This window comes from Heteronotia binoei, chromosome 2, assembly GCF_032191835.1.
Source record: "Heteronotia binoei isolate CCM8104 ecotype False Entrance Well chromosome 2, APGP_CSIRO_Hbin_v1, whole genome shotgun sequence".
Taxonomy (NCBI): Eukaryota; Metazoa; Chordata; class Lepidosauria; order Squamata; family Gekkonidae; genus Heteronotia; species Heteronotia binoei.
The window spans coordinates 3,979,486-3,996,813 of record NC_083224.1 but is presented as its reverse complement, the minus strand read 5'-3'; the positions used below and the strand labels follow the sequence as shown (position 1 = coordinate 3,996,813).

Below are 17,328 nucleotides of genomic sequence, written 5' to 3'. Positions count from 1 at the left end.
GTCATTGAATCTTAAATTAGCATTCTAAACCAATCCCTACCAGACAATTTTACTATACTGCGATTGGATCTTAAATTTGTACCAGTTTGCATTCTGAGCCACTGACTACCAGCTATGTGTGGCTTTGCTCCCTGTACCGGATTCCTCGTCTGATGAAGTGTGCTTAGAGACCACATGAAAGCTTAATGTTCTGAATAAAACTAAGTTGGTCTTCAAGGTACCACTTGACTCCTATTTTGTTTTGCTATGTAATGTAATGTAATGTACCAAACTATTTTAGATATGCCTCCTTGGTTCTTTGGGAAAGTTCACTGTCTCTGCTTGGCTCTTGAAGGATGTTACGAGCTTAACCTCTCATTACACTGGTCCAGTCTGTCTGATGGGGCTGATTCTTAAGGCAATCTGGGGCCCCCAAAGGGCCAGGGAGACTGGTGACCCCTTCATCCTTTTTTCTCTCCTTTCAATAGATGTGAAGTACTAGGAAGAGCACCTCTTCCAAGCACCAAGGAGGGGGCCCCCCTTCGATCTGTGGGGCTCACTTGGTCAGATCCTGGTCAGGTCTCCAGCAAAGAGATCTTTGGGGGAGGCTGAAAACCAGCTCCTCAGGGCTCTCCTCTCAACTAGAAGGAAACTCTCCGTGCACTTGCAGGGCTGAAGATCAAGACAACAGTTAATGACTCTCGGCATTCCACAATGAAAAAGGGTAGATTTGCACATCCGTCTCCAATTTCCATATATTTATTTGCTTCCCCATGTTTCCCTCCAGAATTAGATCCAAACAAATGCAGTCTCTACAATGGCCCGGGTGAGAAAGGCTCTGAACTCCACTCCCTTTACCCGTGCCAAGCCAGTCATCCTGTAACATATGAGGACCATATAAACTCAGCTTGAACGTGACCCTGTATAACCGGCATCTCCCAACACCAAATTACACAAAATTGTGTTCAGTGCCTACAAGGAGCCCCTAAAACCAGTCCTTCTTGTTGTTTAAAGTGCCTGTGTTCAAATAGAAAGTTTCACTACTTTCCACTAATTCCCCTCTCAGGACTTGGCAGAACTCCCACCAACAAGGGCCGGTTCTCAGTATCCACAAATACTGCCACAAAAAAGGGGGGGAGGGGGCAGAGCCCTAAAACTGCTTGCAAGTACAAACAATGAGGTAAGGAGGATGACCCCACACACACAGGAAAATAGTCATTGTAATATCACCCAAGCCCCTGAAAGCAGAGAATCCTAGAGTTGGAAGGGACCTCCAGGGTCATCTAGTCCAACCCCCTGCACAATGCAGGGAACTCGCAAGCCCCACCCCCTAAATCCACAGAACCCTCATTGCCGTCAGGGGGCCACCCAGCCTCTCTTGAAACACCTCCCAGGAAAGAGAGCCCAGTTAAAGCATAGAACTCTAGAGCTGGAAGGGACCTACAGGGTCATCTAGTCCAACCCCCTGAACAATGCAGGGAAGTCACAAGACCCTGCACCTCAATCCACAAGACCTTCATTGCTATCAGATGGCCATGCAGCCTCTGTTGAAAAACCTCCCAAGAAGGAGAGCCCAGTTAAAGCATAGAATCCTAGAGTTGGAAGGGACCTCCAGGGTCATCTAGTCCAGCTCCTGCAGAATGCAGGGAACTCACAAACATCTCCCCCTCAATTCACAGGATCCTAATTGCTGTCAGATGGCCATCCAGCCTCTGTTTAGAAACCTCCAAGCAAGGAGAGTCCATTTAAATCATAGAATCCTAGAATGGGAAGGGACCTCCAGGGTCATCTAGTGCAACCCCTGCTTAATGTAGGGAACTCACAAACCCCTCCCTCTGAATCCGGAAGACCCTCATTGCTGTCAGATGGCCATCTAGGCTCTGTTTAAAAAACCTCCCAGGAAGGAGAGCCCAGTTAAAGCACAGAATCCTAGAGCTGAAAGGGACCTCCAGGATCATGTAGTCCAACCCCCTGCACAATGCAGGGAACTCACAAGCCCCTCCCCCTCAATCCACGGGACCCTCATTGCTGTCAGAGGGCCATGCAGCCTCTGTTGAAACACCTCCCAGGAAGGAGAGCCCAGTTAAAGCATTGAATCCTAGAGTTGGAAGAGACCTACAGGGTCATCTAGTCCAACCCCCTGAACAATGCAGGGAAGTCACAAGCCCCTCCCCTCCATCCACAGGACCCTCATTGCTGTCAGGGGGCCCCGCAGCCTCTCTTGAAACCCCTCCCAGGAAGGGGAGCCCAGTTAAAGCATAGAATCCTAGAGTTGGAAGGGATCTCCAGGGTCATCCAGTCCAACCCCTGCACAATGCAGGGAACTCACAAGCCCCTCCCCTCAATCCACAGGACCCTCATTGCTGTCAGGGGGCCCCCGCAGCCTCTCTTGAAGCCCCTCCCAGGAAGGAGAGCCCAGTTAAAGCATAGAATCCTAGAGTTGGAAGAGACCTCCAGGGTCATCTAGTCCAACCCCCTGCACAATGCATGGACCTCACAAGCCCCTCCCCTCAATGCACAGGACCCTCACTGCTGTCAGGGGCCCCGCAGCCTCTCTTGAAGCCCCTCCCAGGAAGGAGAGGCGGGTCCTTCCCTGCAGGCTTCCGGAGCCCTCCCTGCTTGCCAAGCCCTCCCGCCTCCTTTCGCTGGGCTCCGTGCATTGAGCGAGCGGGGCTGCCTTCGGGGAGCCAGAGCCGGCGTGCAAGAGCAGCAGGAGGGGGCTGCAAGACTCACCAGTCCGCCGGCTCCGTTCCCCCAGGGCCTCCGGGTGCAGCAGCCACAGCGCGCCGCCCTCGCCGGGAAACCCTCCCCGGCCCCTGGGTTCCGTCCCCAAGAGTTCCGGCCTCCTCCAAGAGTTCTGGCCCGGCGGCACCGGCCTCCCTCTTTCCCTCCCTCCCTGTTCCTTGCTTCCTACCTCCCTCCCTCCTTCTTCCTTCCTCCCCTCCTGCCTGCCAGTCCGCGGCTCTGTTCCCCCAGGGCCTCCGGGTGCAGCAGCCACAGCACGCCGGCCTCGCCGGGAAACCGCTCCCCGGCCCCTGGGTTCCGCTCCAAGAGTTCCGGCCTCCTCCAAGAGTTCTGGCCCAGCGGCACCCGCCTTCCTCCCGGGGACTTCTTCCTTCTTTCCTCCCTCTTTCCTTCCTTGCAGGTGGGGGGAGGGCGAGGTCCTTTCCATTCGCTATCTTTTAGCCCCGGCCGGGAAACGCAACGGGACCTTCTCCTGCTCCCGTTTCCTTGCAGAGATCCCGCGCTTGGCTGCCTTGCAGCAGGGCAGGCAGAAACTCTGCGGGTGAAGTTCGGCGCCTGGCATTAGGGTTGCCAAGTCCCATGCAAGAAATATCTGGGGACTTTGGGGGTGGAGACAGGAGCCTTTGGGGGTGGAGCCAGGAGCAAGGTTGTGACAAGCACCGTTGAAGTCCGAAGGGAGTTCTGGCCAGCACATTGAAAGGGACCACTGCACTCTCTTTAAATGCCTCTCCTCCTTTGGAAACAATGAAAGATACGGGCCCTTTCTTTGGGGGCTCATAGAATTGGACCCCCTGGTCCAATCTTTTTGAAACTTGGAAGGTGTTTTGGAGAGAGGCACTGGATACTGTGCTGCAAATGTGGTACCTTTACCTCAAAAAACAGCCCCTCCCCGAGCCCCTTCCTTCCTTCCTTGTGGCTCTCAAACATCTCACATTCATGTCTTGCAGCTCTCAAACATCTGACATTTATTCTTTGTGGCTCTTAAATTAAGCAAGTTTGGCCACCCCTGCTGTATAGCATCTCAATCCAAATGCCAAGAAGAAGAATTGCAGATTTATACCCCACCCTTCTCTCTGAATCAGAGACTCAGAGCAGCTTACAATCTCCTTCAACCCCCACAACAGACACCCTGTGAGGTGGGTGGGGCTGAGAGAGCTCTTCCAGCAGCTGCCCTTTCAAGGACAACTCCTGTGAAAGCTCTGGCTGACCCAAGGCCATTCCAGCAAGTGAAAGTGGAGGAGTGGGGAATCGAACCTGGATCTCCCAAATTAGAGTCCGCACACTTAACCACTACACCAAATTGGCTCTCATCTTGCTGGCTCGTACTGTCAACTAAATATTGCAACTGGTTTTTATTGTGATTTTATTATTACTTATGTTGATGCACTCCGCCCTGAGCCCCCCCGGGGAAATGGGCGTAATAATAATAATAATAATAATAATAATAATAATAATAATAATAGTTCGAAGTGCTTACAATAACAGTTGAAACCGTTTTCATTTTAAAATATTTTTAAAAACCCCTCATCCTCCCTCTCTTTAAAGAGACGCCTGCCAATTCAAACCGATCTCTAAAATACAGAGTTCAGTTCCCCCTAAAGAAAATGGCTGCCTTGGAAGGTGGCCTCTGTGTAGGGTTGTCAAGTCCAACTCAAGAAATATCTGGGGACTTTGGGGGTGGAGCCAGGAGCTTGGATATCTGTTTCTCAAATGCTTCCTCAGGCGCAAGTGAGTTGTAGGGACTCAGACACCGAATCACATCACTCTACAATTCAAACAATATCAGTCATCAATGGCTGGCGTTCCTTGCCACTCAGGAAGGCAAGGAATTGTAGAGATCCAGTTTGGTGTCGGGGTTAAGTGTGCGGACTCTTATCTGGGAGAACCAGGTTTGATTCCCCACTCCTCCACTTGAACCTGCTAGCATGGCCTTGGGTCAGCCATTGCTCTGGCAGAGGTTGTCCTTGAAAGGGCAGCTGCTGTGAGAGCCCTCTCCAGCCCCACCCACCTCACAGGGTGTCTGTTGTGGGGGAGGAAGGTAAAGGAGATTGTGAGCCGCTCTGAGACTCTTTGGAGTGGAGGGCGGGATATAAATCCAATATCTTCTTCTTCTTCTAGAGTGATGTGATTCAAAGCATTCGAGAAACAGATATCCAAACGGTGTGCTGGACCTAGGGACTGCCTGTGGATTTTTTGAACGAGATGTAGAATCCACCCTGATTTCAAGACGAACTGTGTATGCGCCTTCAATGAGCTGTTTTGGAATGCTGGAAGCTGAAGGCTCCATGTACGGTGCTCCATTGAAGGTGTCAGTGAGTCATCATATGTGAAACAAATTACCGTACATGATATCAAGTGTTTACGAATAGATACAGCATTTTGTAATATTTGCAGTGTTTTGTGTTTGTTTTGCCGACAGGTTTTTGGTTTAGTCCCACCTGGAGCCAGCAAGCCTCCATCTCCCATCCCCCACTGATGGCCATGGGCGACCTGTCCCCCCTAGCTTGGGATGGTTACAATTCATCTAATTAAGCTTCACCTTTCCTTATAGTTAAGTGCCGGCCCAACAGGTGAAGAGTTTGGGAGTGATTCTGGATGCCTCTCTTTCTATGGAGGCCCAGGTCACGAGGGCTGCTGGGTCTGTCTTTTACCATCTAGGGCAGATCAGGCAAGTAGCACCATCTCGGTCACCCCAAGACCTGGCTGCAGTGACCCCTGCAATGGTCACCTCCAGGCTGGACTCCTGTAACTTGCTCTACGCTGGCTTGCCCTTGACGCTGATCCGGAAACTGCAGCGGGTGCAGAATGCGGCAGCTCACCTGCTGACTGCATCACCTGTATGGGTGAGCATATGGCCGGCACTCCACGGCCTGCACTGGCTGCCTATAGAGTACCGGGTCCGTTTCAAGGTGCTAGTTTTGACTCCTAAAGCCTTGCGTGGCCTGGGACCAACATACCTGCGGGACCGTCTCTTCCCGTAGATGCCCCGGGGGTCGCTTCGTTCAGCTTCCCAAGATCTTTTGACCGTCCCTGGCTTAAGAGATGCCCATCTTGCCTCTACCTAGTGGAATCAGCTTCCTATGGAGATCCGGGCCCTACCTGGCTTATTAGCCTTTCGTAGGGCCTGTAAAACAGCTGTTCCACAAGGCTTTTGGATGATGATGAAGAAGAAGATATTGGATTTCTATCCCGCCTTCCACTCCGAAGAGTCTCAGAGCGGCTCACAATCTCCTTTCCCTTCCTCCCCCACAACAGACACCCTGTGAGGTGGGTGGGGCTGGAGAGGGCCTCCCCTACTGTATCATTTTGCTGTACTATCTTGCTATATCATCCTGCTATAAGAAGATATCGGATATATATCCCACCCTATACTCTGAATCTCAGAGCGGCATACAATCTCCTTTACCTTTCTCCCCCACAACAGACACCCTGTGAGGTAGGTGAGGCTTAGAGAGCTCTTACAGCAGATGCCTTTCAAGGAGAATTCTTACAAAAGCTATGGCAGACCCAAGGCCATTCCAGCAAGTGAAAGCGGAGGAGTGGGGATGTTTGTATGCAAATGCTAGAAGTGTTCAAAGTAAAATTGGTGAATTGGAATGTTTAGTGTTGGGAGAAAACATAGACATTGTGGGAATTTCAGAAACTTGGTGGAATGAGGAGAATCAGTGGGACACGGTGATTCCTGGATATAAGCTATATCGGAAGGGTAGGGAGGGAAGGGTTGGAGGTGGGGTGGCTCTGTATGTCAGAGAGGATATACGGTCCAGTAAGACTGAGATCAGAGAATTAGATTCACTTTTAGAAATGCTATGGGTTGAAATAGAGGGCCCAAAAGGAAATTTAACTATGGGAGTTTGTTATCGCCCACCAAATCAAAAGAGAGAGGACGATTATAATATGATGGAAGGCTTAAAGATAGCGGCTAAACGTAAAAACTGTGTCGTAATAGGTGATTTTAACTACCCGCAGATTAATTGGGTCAATATGTGTTCTGGTCGAGAGAAAGAGATTGAGTTTCTTGATGCTCTCAATGACTGTGCTATGGAGCAGATGGTCTCAGAACCTACCAGGGGTGGGGCGATCCTGGATTTGGTCCTAAGTAATGCCCAAGACTTGGTGAGAGATGTAAAAGTGATTGCGCCACTTGGGAGCAGTGACCATAATGTTATTGATTTCACCGTTTGTATAAATAGGGAGTTGTCCAAAAAGACCACCACAACCACGTTTAACTTTAAAAGGGGTAAATACACTGAGATGAGGAGGCATGTGAGGAGGAAACTGAAAGGAAAGGTACATACGGTCAAAACCCTTGGGGAAGCTTGGACGCTATTTAAAACGATAATCCTAGAAGCTCAGATAAAATACATACCACAAGTTAGGAAAGGCACAAACAGGCATAAGAAAAGGCCTGCGTGGTTAACAAACAAAGTAATGGAAGCTGTAAAAGGTAAGAAGGACTCCTTTAAGCGGTGGAAAACCAGTCCAAGTGAGATTAGTAAAAGGGAACACAGGCTGTGGCAAATCAAATGCAAGACTGTGATCAGGCAGGCAAAAAGGGACTATGAGGAGCATATTGCAAAAAACATAAAGACCAACAATAAAACTTTCTTCAAATATATTAGAAGTAGGAAACCTGCCAGGGAGGCGGTGGGGCCCTTGGATGACCATGGGGTAAAAGGATTACTGAAGGAAGATAAAAGGATTACTGAAGGAAGATAGGGAAATGGCTGAGAAGCTAAATGAATTTTTTGCCTCCGTCTTCACTGTAGAAGACGAGAACTTTTTGCCCACCCCAGAACCACTAATTTTGGAAGGGGTGTTGAAAGACCTGAGTCAGATTGAGGTGACAAATGAGGAGGTACTACAACTGATAGACACCGGGTCCGGATGGCATACATCCGAGAATTCTGAAAGAACTCAAAGTTGAACTTGTGGATCTTCTAACAAAAATCTGTAATCTTTCATTGAAATCTGCCTCCGTTCCTGAGGACTGGAAGGTAGCAAATGTCACCCCCATCTTTAAAAAAGGTTCCAGAGGAGATCCGGGAAATTACAGGCCAGTCAGTCTGACTTCAATACCGGGAAAGTTGGTAGAAACCATTATCAAGGACAGAATTAGTAGGCACATTGATGAACACGGGTTATTGAGGAAGACTCAGCATGGGTTCTGCAAGGGAAGATCTTGCCTCACTAACCTGTTGCATTTCTTTGAGGGGGTGAACAAACATGTGGACAAAGGAGACCCGATAGATGTTGTTTACCTTGACTTCCAGAAAGCTTTTGATAAAGTTCCTCATCAGAGGCTCCTTAGAAAGCTTGAGAGTCATGGAATAAAAGGACAGGTCCTCTTGTGGATCAAAAACTGGCTGAGTAATAGGAAGCAGAGAGTGAGTATAAATGGGCAGTCTTCGCAGTGGAGGACGGTAAGCAGTGGGGTGCCGCAGGGCTCGGTACTGGGTCCCATGCTCTTTAACTTGTTCATAAATGATTTAGAGTTGGGAGTGAGCAGTGAAGTGGCCAAGTTTGCGGATGACACTAAATTGTTCAGGGTGGTGAGAACCAGAGAGGATTGTGAGGAACTCCAAAGGGATCTGTTGAGGCTGGGTGAGTGGGCGTCAACGTGGCAGATGCGGTTCAATGTGGCCAAGTGCAAAGTAATGCACATTGGGGCTAAGAATCCCAGCTACAAATACAAGTTGATGGGGTGTGAACTGGCAGAGACTGACCAAGAGAGAGATCTTGGGGTCATGATAGATAACTCACTGAAAGTGTCAAGACAGTGTGCGTTTGCAATAAAAAAGGCCAACGCCATGCTGGGAATTATTAGGAAGGGAATTGAAAACAAATCAGCCAGTATCATAATGCCCCTGTATAAATCGATGGTGCGGTCTCATTTGGAGTACTGTGTGCAGTTCTGGTCGCCGCACCTCAAAAAGGATATTATAGCATTAGAGAAGGTGCAGAGAAGGGCAACTAGAATGATTAAAGGGCTGGAGCACTTTCCCTATGAAGAAAGGTTGAAACGCTTGGGACTCTTTAGCTTGGAGAAACGTCGACTGCGGGGTGACATGATAGAGGTTTACAAGATAATGCATGGGATGGAGAAAGTAGAGAAAGAAGTACTTTTCTCCCTTTCTCACAATACAAGAACTCGTGGGCATTCGATGAAATTGCTGCGCAGACAGGTTAAAACGGATAAAAGGAAGTACTTCTTCACCCAAAGGGTGATTAGCATGTGGAATTCACTGCCACAGGAGGTGGTGGCAGCTGCAAGCATAGCCAGTTTCAAGAGGGGATTGGATAAAAATATGGAGCAGAGGTCCATCAGTGGCTATTAGCCACAGTGTATATATATTTTGGCCACTGTGTGACACAGAGTGTTGGACTGGATGGGCCATTGGCCTGATCCAACATGGCTTCTCTTATGTTCTTAAACCCGGATCTCCCAAATTAGAGTCCGCACACTTAACCACTACATCAAATTGGCTCTCATCTTGCTGGACCATTCTGTTGTACTGTCAACTAAATATTGTAACTGGTTTTTATTGTGCTTTTATTATTACTTATGTTGATGTACTCCGCCCTGTTAAAGGTGGGGGAATGGGTGGAATAATAATAATGATGATGATGATAGTTCAACATGCTTACAATGACAGTTGAAACCGTTTTCATTTAAAAATACTTTTAAAAACCGCTCGTTCTCCCTCTCTTAAAAGAGACGCCTGCCAATTCTAACTCCCTGAAAAGCCCTGGCAAACAGACGGGCCGGGCAGCTCCTCCTGAAGCTGAGGAATGCCAGCCAGGGTCTCCCAGCCTCCGGTTGCCAGCTCTGGGGTGAGGAGACGTAGATCTGGGATGCAGCCTGGCCCTCAGTCACTTCTCCGTGCAGCTAGTGGGGCCTGGAGGTCTCCCACAGTTACAACCGATCTCCAAAATACAGAGTTCAATTTCCCCTAAAGAAAATGGCCGCCTTGGAAGGCGGACTCTGTTTAGGGTTGCCAAGTCCAACTCTAGAAATATCTGGGGACTTTGGGGGTGGAGCCAGGAGCAAGGGTGTGGCAAGCACGATTGAACTCCAAAGGGAGTTCTGGCCATCACATTTAAAGGGACCGCATGCCTTTTAAATGCCTTCCTTCCACTAGAAATAATGAAGCATAGGGGCTAAGCATTCCACAATTAAGAAGGGTACATTTCATCATCATCATCAATTTTATTTATATCTCGCCCTCCCCGCTGAAGCAGGCTCCGGGCGGCTAACAACATGAGTCAATACATACATTGTACAGTATTTAACAATACTAATTTAAGAGTTTAATTAAAATTCTAAAATAATAAAATTAATTAATATGTTAGTGCTATTATACAGATGGTGAGTTTGCTTAGCAGTCTCTCTCTTTAGTCTGTGAAGGCCATGCGGGAAAGGATGGTCTTGCAGGCCCTGCAGAACTGTTCAAAGTCCCGCAGGGCCCGCATTTCTTCTGGAAGCTGGTTCCATAGCTGTGGAGCCATAACAGAGAAGGCCCGAGTACGGGTACGCTGTAGTTTTACCTCTTTTGGCCTGGGAAATCTCCAATCAATCTCCAATTTCCATATATTTATTTGCTCCCCTATGTTTCTCCCCAGAATTACCGTAAATCCAAACAAATGGGGACCATGTAAAGGAAGCTTGTTATCTCTGTTGGGTCCTGGCATCTCTTAAACATCTTCATTATGTTGTATGCTAATCTACTGCTCTCCCTCTGCCTAGAGGTATGGACTGGTAGCTTCCATTTCAGCGTATCTGAAGAAGTGTGCGTGCTTACACCTCGGATAAAACTTTGCTGGTCTTAAAGGTGCCACTGGACTCAAACGCTATTCAAAATTTCCTGGAAAACTCTACTGAAGAATGAAAAGCTTTCTGAGCATGAAACTGATTGGAACAAGCTGTGCGAAGTGTGGGATTCAATACGAATAACAAGGAATTTATTTAGTTTTCTATCCTGCGCTCTCCCCAAGCGGACTCAGGGCGGCTAGCAGTCAATTGGAAAACAATTTAAGGTTACAATCTAAAAACAGTAAGATAACAATTGAAATATATTTCATGGTGCTACTCAAAATCTCAGTATAGGCGGGATCATAACTTTCTTTCTTCACACAGCGATCCTAATTCCTCATGAGTGACGTCGCTCAGCGGTGTAGGGTGGCAGTTCCTTCCCAGTTAGGTCTTAAAGGCCTGTCTAAAGAATTCAGGATCCAGAGGGAGCAAGTGGATTCCTGCACTTTAGTCATCCTGCTAAGTCCACAGAGGGGAGTTCAACCCAGAACACAATAACGTGTGCAGCAGCTCACAATTTTAATGCCCCCAAGGGGAAATGGGCACAATAATAATAATGACGATGATAGTTCAACATGCTTACAATGACAGTTGAAACTGTTTTCATTTAAAAATACTTTAAAAAACCCCTCGTCCTCCCTGCCTTAAAAGAGACGCCTGCCAATTCAAACTCCCTGAAAAGCCCTGGCAAACAGACGGGCAGGGCAGCCCCTCCTGAAGCTGAGGAGTGCCAGCCAGGGTCTCCAAGCCTCCGGTTGCCAGCTCTGGGGTGAGGAGACGTAGATCCGGGATGCAGCCTGGCCCTCAGTCACTTCTCCGTGCAGCTAGTGGGGCCTGGAGGTCTCCCACAGTTACAACCGATCTCCAAAATACAGAGTTCAATTCCCCCTAAAGAAAATGGCTGCCTTGGAAGGTGGACTCTGTGTAGGGTTGCCAAGTCCGACTCTAGAAATATCTGGGGACTTTGGGGGTGGAGCCAGGAGCAAGGGTGTGGCAAGCACGATTGAACTCCAAAGGGAGTTCTGGCCATCACATCCAAAGGGACCGCACGCCTTTTAAATGCCTTCCCTCCACTGGAAATAATGAAGCATAGGGGCATTTTCTTTGGGGGCTCATAGAATTGGACCCCCTGGTCCAATCTTTTTGAAACTTGGCGGTTATTCTGAGGAGAGTCACCAGATGCTATGCGGAAAATTTGGAGCCTCTACCTCAACAAACAGCCCCCCCCCTCCCCAGCCCCAGATACCCACAGACTGATTTTCCATTATATCCTATGGCAGGGTTGGCCAAAATTGCTTAAAATAAGAGCCACACGGAATAAATGTCAGATGTTTGATAGCTGCAAAATGGGAGGGAGGTGGAAATAAAGCAACTTTAAATGCATTCTCCAAGCCACCGACTGGCTTCGATTGACAAAGTGATTTAAAGAGAGAAATACCTTCTCTAAGCCAGCTGATTGGGGGGGGGGGGCTTCAAGAGCCACACAATATATGTGAAAGGGCCACATGTAGCTCCTGAGCCACAGGCTGGCCACCCCTGCCCCATGGGAGCCGATCTCCATAGGGTATAATGCCGTGCCCAGCAGACATTTCCCTCCCCCCAGCTTTCTGATGACCAAACCGGGGGATCCCCTGCCCCCACCTTGGGATTGGCAACCCCAACTCTGTGCCCTGTCAGGACTGGGTTCCAGCAGGTGTCGTTTGTCGTGTAGCCTGGGGGGGGAGGGGTAGGTGACTTTGACTGGACCTGGGGAGGGACGGTGGCTCAGTGGTAGAGCATCTGCTTGGGAAGCAGAAGGTCCCAGGTTCAATCCCTGGCATCTCCAAAAAAGGGTCCAGGCAAATAGGTGTGAAAAACCTCAGCTTGAGACCCCGGAGAGCCGCTGCCAGTCTGAGAAGACAATACTGACTTTGATGGACGAAGGGTCTGATTCAGTATAAGGCAGCTTCATATGTTCATCTTTGCAATGGTGAAAAGGTCACCCTCTTCAGAGAAGACCGAGAGGCCTCGGGCAGCTTTTCCTGGCACAGACTGGCGTTGCAGTGCGCAGATGTGTGTCTGAAATGCATTTGCATCGAACAGGGGCTCAGTAGAGCCAGGTAACAGCTGGCTCGGCACTACTAAATGCAAGTGACTCTCTGCAGACATTGATGAACCTTCTTCCACTCGTTTTACTAAATTGTCTGGGACACAGTGGATCACGCTCGCTCTAATGGGATCTTGTAGTCTTTGGACCGGTTGGTAAGAGAGCCAGTTTGGTCTAGGGGATAAGTGTGTGGACTCTCATCTGGGAGAACCGGGCTTGATTCCCCACTCCTACACTTACAGCTGCTGGAATGGCCTTGGGTCAGCTATAGCTCTCGCAGGAGGTGTCCTTGAAAGGGCAGCTGCTGTGAGACCTCTCTCAGCCCCACCAGCCTCACAGGGTGTCTGTTGTGGGGGTTGAAGATAAAGGAGATTGCAAGCTGCTCTGAGTCTCTGATTCAGAGAGAGAGAGAGAGAGAGAGAGAGAGATAGATAGATAGATGATAGATAGATAGATGATAGATAGATGATAGATAGATGATAGATAGATGATAGATAGATGATAGATAGATGATAGATAGATAGATAGATAGATAGATAGATAGATAGATAGATAGATAGATAGATAGATAGATAAATTTATTGTCATTGTTCTCCACAAAAAGAGAGCAACGAAATGAGGTGCTCTTCCACACATACCAACACATCGAACACACATATTCATATTCATACCATATAAATACATCTAAAACCATTAAAACCATTAAAACCATTTAACTACATCTAAAACAGATAAACTTTCATAAAACCATTTAAACCACTTAAATACATCTAAAACAGATAATCCTTCATAACCCTGCATTTAACCTAACCACAGCACTTGGATAGAAACTGTCCTTAAATCTGTTTGTCCTAGCCTTCAACACTCTGTATCGTCTACCTGACGGTAAGATCTCAAATAGCAAATGGCCCAGATGTGAAGGGTCCCTTAGGATCATTTGTATCTTCCTTTTACATCCCATATTATACAGATCCACCAATGAGGGGAGAGAACATCCACAAATCTTTTGTGCTCTTCTCGTCACTCTTTGGAGCACCCTTCTCTCTGCTTCCGTGCAGCTCCCAAACCACGCGCAGAGGCAATAAGATAAAATGCTCTCAATGGAACTACGATAAAAGGCAACCAGCAGACTCCCTGACAGTTGTAGTGATCTTAAGAGTCTTAAGTAGTATAGTCGTTGCTGGGCCTTTTTCTCTAGAGCTAAAGTATTTGCCCCCCATGTTAGATCTTGTTTCATGGTAATTCCCAGAAACTTCCATTCTGTGATTCACTAGGTGATTCACTAGGCAGAATTCCTGAAAACTCTTGGTCTTCATTAGAAATCTGGACTTTAATAACGTTCTGCATTCCTCAAATGTATATCTTCATTTGCTCTTTTAATGTCATTTACAGTCAAGTTTACATATCAATCTTCCTATTTAGCTATTTGGTGAACCTCTTACCTGTGGAAAAAGGCATCTACATGCTCATCTATTTTATTTTTTGCCTTTATAGTATCTTGTTAGATACTATACACAAATGTAGCCACACACAAATGTAGGTACAGCCTTCCTGCCCTACATAAAAACTGTCACCGACCGCATTGGCAAAATTCTCAAACACCACAATGTGGACACAGTCTTCAAGCCCACACAACAGATCCGCTACATGCTGCGCTCTGCCAAAGATATGAGAGATACACTTTCAACCCCTGGAGTCTACAAAATACCCTGCTCCTGTGGTGCAGTCTATGTTGGCACTACCCAACGCAGTATCAACACCCGCCTCACCGAACACAAGAGACACTGTCGCTTGTTTCAGCTAGAAAGATCAGCTGTTGCTGAACATGCACTTCAAGAAGGAGACCATGTCATCCACTTTGAAAGAACTGAAGTCCTTTCTACGGTCTCACATTATCACACCCGCCTGAACAGAGAAGCTATTGAGATTTACAAACACCAGCACAACTTTAACAGAAAGGAAGAAGGCATTTCCATCCACCATTCTTGGCATCCAGCTCTGCAAAACACCCTACAGACTACAAATTGCAGAAGGTCACAGAACAACCAGCACATTCCAGAGAACAATCAGCACAATCAACAACCATCTTCCTTATCTTCATACCCCTTCCAACCCTCCCATCCAGCAGCTGGAAGTGGAGGAGTGGGGAATCAAACCCCGTTCTCCCAGATTAGAGTCCGTGCACTTAACTACTACACTAAACTGGCTATCAAAGTTACATTTGATATCACTCTTGCGCTTATCAGCTGCAAGGGCAAAAAAAGAGACTCTATAAGATACATGAGCATCATTGTCAGATAACAGAGACAAAAAGTTTCAAACTTTCAGGCCCAGGTAACCAGGAGGGTAAAAGGCTAATCCCCCTAAAGGAAGGCCTCCAGCAGGATTAAAGAGCCAGCCAGCCAATCAAGGCCAAAAGATAAAGTATCATTTGCAGGTGTGGGATGCTTAGGGAGAACACACCAAAGCCCCAGCTGGAATACTTCACAGGTGGTTAGAACAGGACTCCTTTGGCAGCTGGAGCCGAAGCAACTTACGATTTGTGTTGCTGGTGAAACATCTGAGAGGGAACAAACTTCAATAACAAATGATACTTCTCTTCACCCCAGCCCCCACAATTAGATGGGGAAAAAAATTACAGTTTACAATCTCTCTCTCGGCTTGGCTTCGCGAACGAAGATTTAAGAAGGGTGCAGTAGTCCACGTCTGCTGCAGGCTCGCTGGTGGCTGACAAGACCAATGCGGGACAGGCAGGTCCGGCCACAGTGGCTGCAGGGAAAAGTCTGATTTGAGTTGGTGCTGTAGCAGTGCGATTCTTCCTCGATCTCCTTTTGTCCTCAAGACCAGTTATGCGTGCGTTCTCAAAGGAAGAGACAGCCTGGTGGATGGTGTGCCTCCATGCTTTGCGATCTGAGGCTAGGTCAGACCACTGGTGATGGTTGATGCGACAGGTGCCAAGGGATTTCTTCAAGGAGTCCTTTGTACCTCTTCTTTGGTGCCCCTCTATTTCGATGGCCGGTGGAGAGTTCGCCATACAGGGCAATCTTGGGAAGGCGGTGGTTTTCCATCCTAGAAATATGCCCTGCCCAGCGCAGCTGCGTCTTCAAAAGCAGTGCCTCGATGCATGTAACCTCCGCCCGCTTGAGGACTTCAGTGTTGGTGTGGAGAAACGCCATCTGAGAGTGTTGGTGCTTCATCCAAAAAGGCAGGGATCAGTAAATCCATTCAGCAGGGCTTTGTAGCCTTCCCCTCACTCCCCCCCCTCCCTTCCAGAGCCAAACCAACAACGCTAGGGGGAAGATCCCCTAGAGAGGCAGGAAGTGCTGCTGGTCCATGCATGTGTTAGGCAGGAAGAGAAGCAGATTTGAACTGGGGCTCGAGCGAGCATGTGGTGAGCAATGGAGGCTCCTGCCTGTGGGGGAGGCCTGCTCAGGAAGATGAGGCCTCCAGGCAGGCAGACTAAGTAAGTACTTCACAAGGCAGAGTATGTTTAGATCAGGGCCAACCGGATGCGTTTATAATCAACTTTATTTTGTTATGCTGTTTGCTGTGCTGTGCTGTGCTGTGCTGGGCTAACTTTTAAAATGCAACTGTTTTTGGTTTGTTTTTCTTTTCCTATCCTTTTCCCTTTTTAAATAAATATTTTTTTCTTACTGTTTAAATGCTGGCAGTCAATCTCTGTACCACATAGATCCCCAGACCGCTTTAGACCACGCTGTTTTATAAAGGGGGCCCCGGGGAAGGCATGCAGTTGGATAAGGTGCCAATCCTCCAGGGGTGCCCCAAAGAAGTGCTGAGGTCTCTGTGAAACCCAAGGGCAGGGTGGCAGAGGACCTGGAGGCCTGGCCTCACAGCTGGAGAGGGGGATTGGGAGTCCTGTTCCTCTCAATCTGAACCCCGGGACTGAGCAGGTGGTGGCAGCGAGCCCAAGGGGCAGGAGGAGAAATAGCTCCCTTCAGGAGTTGGCGACTCCATAGGGAGCTGACGGGACCGGGTCTGAAGGTAGAATCGGGCCGGTTCCGCCACACTTGGTGGCAGCGGTGGGATGAGAACAAACAGAGAACTTGATTGGCCAGGCATTTTTGTTTTTTGATACGTGCAAGCACCCAGAGAAAGCAACAGCAGTTTTGTTTTATTTTCGGGTCAACTGGAGTAGGGAAAGTTTAGCTAGTTAGGATGGAGCGTGCTAAGAAACTGGAAATCCTGAAGATGACCAAGTCACAGCTCCAGGAAGAGTGCGCAAAGCAAGAGCTGGAGTGTGACAACCTGACTGTAGTAGATATGCAAGTCCTCCTGTTGGAGCATCTTGAGCATGCAGGGGCACCTGCAAAAGTGGCCCCCACCCAGTCAGACGCAACCTTGCGGCTACAGATGGAACTGGAGAGAATGCGTATCGGGGCGGAACGAGAGAGAGAGGAACGACAAGCAGAGAGGGATGCAGTCCGCAGACGGGAGGAAAGAGAGAGAGAGAACCGACAAGCAGAGAGGGATGCAGTCCGCAGACGGGAGGAAAGAGAGAGAGAGAACCGACAAGCAGAGAGGGATGCGATCCGCAGACAGGAAGAAGCTGAGATCCGCAGACAGGAGGAAAAAGAGAGAGCTGAGATCCGCAGACGGGAACAGGAAGCGCAACGTCGCCATGAGCTTGAGGTGCTACGTCTGGAAGCTGAACTAAGCAAAGAGATCCAAGTCACCCCCAAAGACT

At 48.4% G+C, this 17,328-nt stretch overlaps 1 protein-coding gene across 1 annotated transcript in view; it reads right to left on the bottom strand.

Annotated features, from left to right (window-relative positions):
- Positions 1–1,019: 1,019 nt before the first annotated feature.
- LOC132590291 (zinc finger protein 14-like) overlaps positions 1,020–17,328 on the bottom strand; it is a 40,004-nt gene continuing 23,695 nt past the window's right edge. Inside the window, exon 6 of the mRNA XM_060263329.1 lies at positions 1,020–1,096. Coding sequence (XP_060119312.1) covers positions 1,020–1,096 — 77 coding nt within the window. The remainder of the gene's footprint in view (positions 1,097–17,328) is intronic.